Source organism: Zerene cesonia, chromosome 20 (genome assembly GCF_012273895.1).
Source record: "Zerene cesonia ecotype Mississippi chromosome 20, Zerene_cesonia_1.1, whole genome shotgun sequence".
NCBI classification, from domain to species: domain Eukaryota; kingdom Metazoa; phylum Arthropoda; class Insecta; order Lepidoptera; family Pieridae; genus Zerene; species Zerene cesonia.
Genome location: NC_052121.1, coordinates 7,092,609 through 7,101,260, shown reverse-complemented (window position 1 = coordinate 7,101,260; position 8,652 = coordinate 7,092,609). Strand labels below are relative to the sequence as shown.

Here is an 8,652-nt window from a genome sequence, read left to right as displayed (position 1 = left end):
CAGATTCGAAATTCAAATGTAATATTTTTTTATAATTAAGTGTAACAGTATTTATGGCCAGACTAAGTATAGATAGAAATACACATATTATTTAACTAACTCTTTGTTTATCATATTTCTGTCCGAACTGCCGAATTACCTTCATTCAAAATGGTTAATGATTTAAAGAGAATATTAGTAAATTTTGGTATAATACGATGGAATTTTTGTGAGATTTTTGAATGGCTGTACCAAACCATGATACGTAGTTTTTCACGCGAGCAAAGCCCTGACATGCTTCTTAAACAATAAATTATTTTCAACTAGCTGCTCGACGTATGACGTTGATCGAAAGATATTTCCCCAATCCAAATAAGACCAGACCAACAAACCAAACATCACAAATCGGTTTGTACAGTAATCCTACTATCCTACTAAAATTATAAATGCGAAAGTTTCTAAGGATGTGCGTATGCTTGTTGCTCTTTCACCCAAAAACTGCCGAACCGATTGCAATGATATTTGGTACGTAGACAGCTGGACAACTGGAATAACATATAGGCAACTTTTAATCCCGATATTCCTACGGGATATGGACTTACGCGAGAGAAACCGCGGGGCGCAACTAGTTATAAACATAAAGGTAATCACAGGTGTTTTATATAAAATAAATATCTACTAGATTGATTTCAATACAACAACCATGCTGATATTGTAAATTTATAAAACTGCTAAGTTACTTTATATGATATACAAAATATATTTATTAATGAGAAAGTCTAAACAACATAGGTACTTTATCCAATTAGGTACTTAATCTACACTACTATTATAATCTATATTCAATCTCCAAATCTATTGAATTGATTTCAAAAATCTCTAGCCAATTGAAAGCCACGTTATCTGCGAGCGTCAGAGTGGAAAAAAATAAAACAAGACTTCTGTGAAGTTTCACATAAAAAAAAAACATAAAGCAATTGAAAACGAAAATTCTATCGCCATCCGTTTATTTACAAAACATAAAATTCATTGAAAATTTATGAACAAATGTTTTATGATAGGTATCTATCTACTTTTTATCTGCACTCCTACATTAATATTACACAGAGCAAATTTTTGTATTTTGAATGATTGTAACGTTTTCACACAAAAACCATTGGCCGAGTTCCATAGTTTTTTCACCATTAGAAACTTATAGGAGTGAGTAGGATGAGGATGAGGATAGTAAGGAGGATGAGTGACTGATAGGCTCATGATGACGTAGCACGGGCGAAGCCGGGGCGGACAACGAGTTTTTTATAAATTTACTTATGTGGACATGGCAATATAATTCCTTGAACCTGCTTTGACGTTACCATACAAAACTCTCTGTCAAGTGTCATCTGTCATTCCCCTCAACTAATCAATCGATCGAATCCAAAATCGAGGCGTCGAATCCGCTTACCGAGTACTTGGTATCACCGAGTCGTGTTGTTTTACAAATTGTTTAACGATTGATCGTTCTTTTTACGCTAAATCCAATGTTATTGTCTCAATACTATTTACTAACATAGAATGGAATGGTCACGAGAGAAAACATTGAGACTGATTGGTTTGCTTCAATTAAACGCCGCGCTGTGGAATCCATCTCTCTGTGACACGAGACGTGAGAAGCAGAAGCGTAAACAAGAACTACGTGCTATTGCATCTGTATTTGGGATATCGGCGTTTGATGTGACGAAGAAAATACAGCACCTCCGCACTCAGTATAACAGAGAATTGGCAAGGGAAGCTATTGTCCATGCTGAGGATCCAAATGATAGATACGTCACTAATTGGTATGCTTACGATTATTTACATTTTTTAAAGGACTCAAATAAGCCCTACAGAGTTGTACAATCGGTAAGTAATGTGATAAAGTTGGAATCTCTGGTTCCTTTTCTAAATTATTATTTTTTCAATACATAAACTGCTAACTGAAAATATTAATGTAATAATTTATGTGTGATATGTTTTTAATAACTAACTATTGCTTTCACAAGGCAGGGAGCCTTGTTAAATTTTTTTTACTAAATTATAACAGTCATCATTGTATTTTCGATTGCCTTTTAATACTCATACTTAATATGTTTCAGGATGAACTATCAGAAGCAAACAGCACAGTGCAAACAAACAATGATGCAACATTAACAGAATGTAAGCTAGACAATTTGTCCCCACCAACTAAAATAGCTAGAACAGAGAACCATGATTTCAAAGCAGATTTATTAATCTCTGACAAAAGAGATGAGTTCGCAGTCTTTGGAGAATACATAGCTAATGAATTACGCTCTTTAAAAGGTGAAAAGAACCTATTAGTAGCTAAGAAGAAGATTCAAGATGTCATATTTGAGGTCAAAATGAATATGTTCAGTGAACCCAGAGAACAACCTTGTTTATACACACCAGGATCGCAGCCACCTACAACAAGTATGACCACAGAGAAAATATACACAACTCCTGTCATAAGCAATATAGGAACTATAACGTCACAAGCCCCACCTACCTCTGCAATTAATGAGATTATTATTAGTGGTGCATGTCACTATTCAACATTTAAAGTTGATGATCAATAGCATTGTCAACCACTTCCCACTGTGGAAGTGGCTAAAAGTGATGAATATGGGATGAGACATTGAGTTGTACCATATAAGAACTACAGTTTTGTGAAATAGCAAAACAAGAACTGAGTGTGTGATTGAAATTAGATGATATTGTTTGTAAATGGATAATTTGTAAATACTAATGAAGATGCTAGACATTCATAACTATTTAATGTTAATAAATTTTGTGCCATAAACTACCTATGTAAATAATATTCTATGTTTAAAACATTACCTTATAAAGTATACTTTTACATTAAACCACAATTATACTTTAAACTCATAATGTGTGATTATATAAATTGTTTTCTTATCCCTAATAATAAACATTTACGTTGTATTATTTGTAATACCTGTTACCATGATATGCATAATAATAGGTTCTTTTGAGGGACACCATAAAATACTGATAAGAGCTGAAATCTAACTCATATATTTTGGTATTTAGTAGGCTCTTATGCCTACCAAATACCATACCGACTCAAATTTTTAAAGAAAATTCAACAAAAAAAATACAAAAGATTGCTTGGATAATAATCTAATGAACATGGATGTATGCTTGTTATTTGAAGCACTTCAATTTACTTGTTTTATATTCTATATTGACCTCATTCTCATTCATTCTTATCATAAGTTTATTACTCTTGGGTATGTGTTAACATTATTTTAATAGATTATTAACAGTAAATAAAATCACCGCTGCGAATAGTTGACGTTTAGTAGTAGCGCAAATCTTGACAGTATCACGCACTTGTATGGGCTACTTTTATTATATTTAATATTACAATTTATCGACGCGTTACATTTTCTAAACAGATGGTGTTTTACTAACTGCAAAGGATAAATATCTAAGAGATATATTTAAAGTGAGTATCTAATATCTATTAATTTCTGTTTTAATTAAGGAAGTAAATAAGTAATTTCGGATGTAGATACATTTTATCTTGGTTACGAGTCTGGTTAACAATGCTATTCAAGAAGCAGAAAATAATTTCAATTAATGAGTTTGAAGAATTACTTGCAGAATATTCGTTGTTAAATTTTTATTAATCGTTGTTTATATTTTTATGTATTCAATTGAATATTTTTATGTACTTTTCTCCTACTTATTTCAACTTTGAGTGTTATTAAAAAAAATTAAGTTGAAATGAATATTTGAATTTTCTTTTTTTCTTTTTATGATTAAACATACATAGAAATAGATTTATTCATAGAAAAATAAAATAGATAATTTTATCATTACATTCTGTGAATATAATAGAAAATTTTATCTATCCATAAATCAGCTGATTGCCAGAAAAAATTGTTTACTTTTTTGAAAAGTCAACGACCGTACGAGCGGTAAAATGAAAACAAATCATCGATGACATATTTTTGTTAGCATCTAAAAGTACGAGTACATTATTTACAGAATGAATAAAATAATAATCTTGTTAGCTGGTATTTGTGTAACGACGGCTTCAATAAATGGATATGGTGATGATAATGATCTGATAACTATTGAAGCTGCATTTGATCGCTATTCACCTTCATGGAAGGATTTGGATAGACGACCTTTGCCTGAATGGTATGATAAGGCGAAGATTGGGATATTTCTTCATTGGGGTGTTTACTCCGTACCGAGTTTTGGATCAGAATGGTTTTGGTCCAATTGGGTTGGTAAGTAGATAAATTAAACATAATTTATTTATTTTTACGTTGATAGATATAAGAATGTAGATAGTAGTTATTTGTAAAAAACTGGTAATTTTATTTTCAGGAGGAAATAAGAAATATATAAACTTTATGAACAAGAACTATCCACCTGGATTTACCTATCAAGAGTTTGCTCCTATGTTCAAAGCTGAATTTTTTGAACCAAATGACTGGGCAGCCCTTTTTAAAAAAGCAGGCGCAAAGTAATTTGACCATTTATATTTTGTCAATTTTATATAACAATATTTTATACCTGAGATACGTAAACATTAAATAAATATATATTAAACTTTGCCCAACCAATTTGATTCTGTCTACTTATCATTTGTAGCAAAAATTTCAATGTACCAAAATAACAATCATGATAATGTCTTTCTTTGCAGATATATTGTTCTCACAAGTAAGCATCATGAAGGATTCACTCTGTTCCCCTCTAAAAGATCATTCAGTTGGAATGCATTAGATGTTGGGCCTAAAAGGGATCTCGTAGGAGATTTAGCACAAGCTGTTAGACAACAAGGAATGAAGTTTGGAGTTTATCATTCCTTGTATGAATGGTACAACCCTATCTATTTAGAAGACAAGCGATCTCTTTTCCTGAAGAAGAACTATCCAGCAACTAAACTTTGGCCCGATATTAAGCAGTTGATTAATGATTATCAGCCCTCAGTTTTATGGTCAGATGGCGATTGGGAAGCTTTAGATGCTTACTGGAACTCAACAGACTTAATTGCCTGGTTGTATAATGATAGTCCAGTGAAAGATGAAATAGTTGTGAATGATAGATGGGGTATTGGTATACCATGTCATCATGGTGACTTTTATAACTGTGCTGATAGATATAACCCAGGTAAATATTGGTAAAGAAATAATGGTGAATACTATAATTATCCATATTAGTTCTTCATAACAACACTCTAAATGTTTTATAATTGTAAATTTTTAATGTATTTTTAAATTTATATTATTGTTAAATAATTGTTAATTATTATTTGAAAAAATAATCTATTTCTCGAGGCATTTAAACAAAATACAGAATCAATATGTTACTTTTTCAGGAAAACTGCAGTCACACAAATGGGAAAATGCTTTCACAGTGGACTCAAAGTCGTGGGGCTACAGACGTGATATGAAACTGTCTGAAATACTCACTTTTAAAGAATTACTTAAAGAAGTAGTTTCAACAGTAAGTTGTGGAGGTATGTTAATATTTTCGTGATAATCATAAATAATGATTTATGCCTGTTTGATGAATGGGAGATTGTACAAATTGTATATTTATATATTGTGGGCTTTTTTATTAACATTACATATGCAATAACTTAACACCATAATAGTGTTGTTATTCAATGGCTTATATTTAACCATTACTGTATAGAAATAAAAAAAGCCTTATTATTAATTTACACATATATTGCCTTGTATTGGCGAGATAAACTATAACTTAGTGAATTATTATTAATTTAGTTTCATTTTATTCTTTCTTTCAGGAAATGTGTTAATCAATGTAGGTCCAACGAAAGAAGGGACAATCGTGCCCATATTCCAAGAACGACTCTTAGCACTTGGAGATTGGCTTCAAATAAATGGTGAAGCAATATATGAAACATCACCATGGGCACATCAGAATGATAGCTTGAACAGTGATGTTTGGTACACTTGCACTAAAGCCGAATATAATGGAGCTAATCCCACAGCTGTTCCGAGCAAATCTGATACAATAATATCTATATATGCAACCTTCTTTACTTGGCCAAAGGATAATGTCCTTAAAGTCAAGGATGTAGCAACTTATCTTCGTAGGGGCACTTATACAGTCACTCTGTTGGGCAACAATGAAGTATTGAATGTAAGTAAGGTTGAGTGTCTGATAAGTTAATTAGTTAAATGTTTGTATTGTTATTGAAAGGTTCTAGTGTGCTTGGTAGTTGGCATTGATCCGTGATTATAAGGTTGTTAATTGCAACAATATTAAGTGGAAGAAAAAGACAATACATACTTTCCATTGTCAAGTATGTAATGTAATGTTTAAACCGACTTTTATGATGAGACAAATATAAATTTCCTTCCAGGGGCATGTAATCATAATTATATGTTGGTTCTGGCGATATGAAACCCTTTAAATATTTTTTTTGTAGATAATAATTGAACAATATATGAACGTTATTTAAAGATTGTTAGTGGATGGATCCACATTTCCACTCCATCTAGACAATATTTTTGCTAATCAATGTATCAATTGAAGCTTTGTTGTAAAATATTCTTCAGATGAATAAAATACTACATTGTATCTTTAGTAATGTAGATATTTATATGATTAATTTCAGTGGAAACTGTCATCCGGTGTTGGGCTTATACAGTTACCTGACAAAGCCACAGTGAAGTCGAATGACGCCTGGTCGCTCAAGTTGTCTTCTAAATAGATTGATATAAGAAAGTTTTAACTCATGGTGTAGAAATGTAATTGTTATAAATAAAGTATGAATAAAAATTTTATTGTATATATTTCTTATTCAATTTGTATATCTTCAATACGCATTTAAATTAAGGGTTTAAAAAAAAAACATTTATTGCACCAGATTATAATTGAAAGATAAAGAGTAACATTTTAACAGGGAAGTGTATAATATAAAAACAACTTATACAAGGATAGACTTACAAAATACTTCAATGAAACACCAGACGACACTTTAGCGTACACAACCTAAATTCATATGAAACAATTGTTAAGCTCACTTAGCATTACATATCGCATTTTCTTTACAATTTAATTACAGTGTTTTCTACTTCACATGCTTCCAATATCGTTGTATCAAAGCATATATAAAAATAAATGTATGTACTTAGCTACTATAAAAATATAGTGCTTCTAACACGCTAGCAAATATATTTATTGCTCTATTTGAATAATCAAAGCATTTTTCAAGCACCATTATATGAGAAACCTATTAAATTATTGTTCGAAACACCTGATTGAATAATATTGGTATATGATATAAGTTTATTATTTATTTAGTAATTAAATAAATGTAGTGATTATTAAGTGCTGTTTATTAATTTTGTTTACCAGATTCTAAAATGTTATCATATAATTTAATTTCTGTCGAAACCTAGCCTACATTGATAAATTTTCATAAAATGGATTCCATTAGTTTTGTTTGTTTTTAAGAATAGCCCCTTCATATATATCACTAACATAATATTGCCAGTTCAATAAACAAAATATAATGACACTTCTTGTGACTTGTGTAATTGTTATATATATAATCAACGTCTGAAAAATTATTATTTGATAAATAGATATCGAATGCAATGTATACACTATTTTAGCAAAAACGTTATTGTTGATTCACTTAATTCCTCGATTATAATGATATTGTTTAAATTTAAAAATTTACATGATTAATTCTTTTTTCATTATGGAAATCTGGTAAAGTATGCAATAGATTTAAATTAACAACAGATAGTGACATTGAAATAATGCTGTTTGTTAATATTAAATTTAAACTTATTTTTAACAATATATCTCTTATGACAATTTATCAAGTTTTGTACTATTAGAATATATTTTTAGATACATATTTTTTTTACTCTGAAAGCAAGCTACTCGCTCATTGTTTTAATTATAACTAATATGGCTTACATTTTACGTACAATTAGAAAACAATTTAATTTTATAAATCATTTTTCCATTGCACTTATTAAAATATAACATCTTAAGTACTACCTTACGTTAATTGGAATGTTAGTTTATTAATAATTTGAAGTTTACATTTAAACTTATTACATGAACAAAAAATACTATAAATAGCGTGTCGTTGCAGATAAATTTGTTTTAATTCAAATTTTATCATCTGCAGGCGAATCGTATTGCTTTTTTCTTATGAAGCACGTATTTTATTAACTACAGGTTATAATTGGGTCCATTTTGACTGAATATAATATAAAAGGACTATAAATCCTACAGCTACAAGGCAATATTAGGCATATTTCAACGTTATATTGCTATGCATATTATTTCTTTCTAATAATATTCCAATATTTAATTAAGGTTATTGTTTACAATTTTACAATTTCATTAACAAACGTTTCTTGGTAACAATTTATGCTTGTACTATGAAAGGTCTTTATACTACTAAATATGTTTTCAATATAGGCAATGACATCATATCAGATACTTACATGATAAATTTTACATTTTAAATATTTAGTAGATATCAAAACCTGAACACACTATGTCGAAGGTGCAATGCCGAAGTTCGCCATGATTACACAAGCAAAGACATAACATAATGGCATAATTGCGTTATAGCATCTGGCCTAACTACTCTGTAGACAAGGGCGGATCCAGAGGGGG

At 30.2% G+C, this 8,652-nt stretch overlaps 3 protein-coding genes across 3 annotated transcripts in view; all 3 read left to right on the top strand.

The window, feature by feature from the left end:
• The window catches only part of LOC119834863 (chromobox protein homolog 2-like), a 20,774-nt gene extending 20,752 nt beyond the window's left edge, over positions 1 to 22 (top strand). The window contains exon 4 of the mRNA XM_038359380.1: positions 4 to 22. Coding sequence (XP_038215308.1) covers positions 4 to 22 — 19 coding nt within the window. The remainder of the gene's footprint in view (positions 1 to 3) is intronic.
• A 1,391-nt stretch (positions 23 to 1,413) lies between these two features.
• On the top strand, positions 1,414 to 2,897 carry LOC119834994. The gene is made up of 2 exons (XM_038359573.1): positions 1,414 to 1,860; positions 2,094 to 2,897. Exons 1-2 carry the CDS (start codon positions 1,534 to 1,536, stop codon positions 2,571 to 2,573), a joined length of 807 nt encoding a protein of 268 aa, XP_038215501.1. The 5' UTR covers positions 1,414 to 1,533; the 3' UTR covers positions 2,574 to 2,897.
• A 419-nt stretch (positions 2,898 to 3,316) lies between these two features.
• LOC119835129 (tissue alpha-L-fucosidase) lies at positions 3,317 to 6,784 on the top strand. Its single transcript, XM_038359786.1, has 7 exons — positions 3,317 to 3,466; positions 4,012 to 4,259; positions 4,360 to 4,498; positions 4,679 to 5,145; positions 5,354 to 5,494; positions 5,786 to 6,144; positions 6,623 to 6,784. The coding sequence occupies exons 2-7, from the start codon at positions 4,013 to 4,015 to the stop codon at positions 6,716 to 6,718; spliced, it is 1,449 nt and encodes a 482-aa protein (XP_038215714.1). The 5' UTR covers positions 3,317 to 3,466; position 4,012; the 3' UTR covers positions 6,719 to 6,784.
• Positions 6,785 to 8,652: the final 1,868 nt, after the last annotated feature.

Bases quoted from the DNA above. Each gene is read 5' to 3' on its own strand.
- LOC119834994 (XM_038359573.1), top strand. From the start codon at position 1,534: ATGGAATGGTCACGAGAGAAAACATTGAGACTGATTGGTTTGCTTCAA. The intron at 1,861-2,093 runs GTAAGTAATGTG...AATATGTTTCAG, and splicing joins CCTACAGAGTTGTACAATCG to GATGAACTATCAGAAGCAAA.
- LOC119835129 (XM_038359786.1), top strand. From the start codon at position 4,013: ATGAATAAAATAATAATCTTGTTAGCTGGTATTTGTGTAACGACGGCT. The intron at 5,495-5,785 runs GTATGTTAATAT...TCTTTCTTTCAG, and splicing joins TTCAACAGTAAGTTGTGGAG to GAAATGTGTTAATCAATGTA. The intron at 6,145-6,622 runs GTAAGTAAGGTT...GATTAATTTCAG, and splicing joins GCAACAATGAAGTATTGAAT to TGGAAACTGTCATCCGGTGT.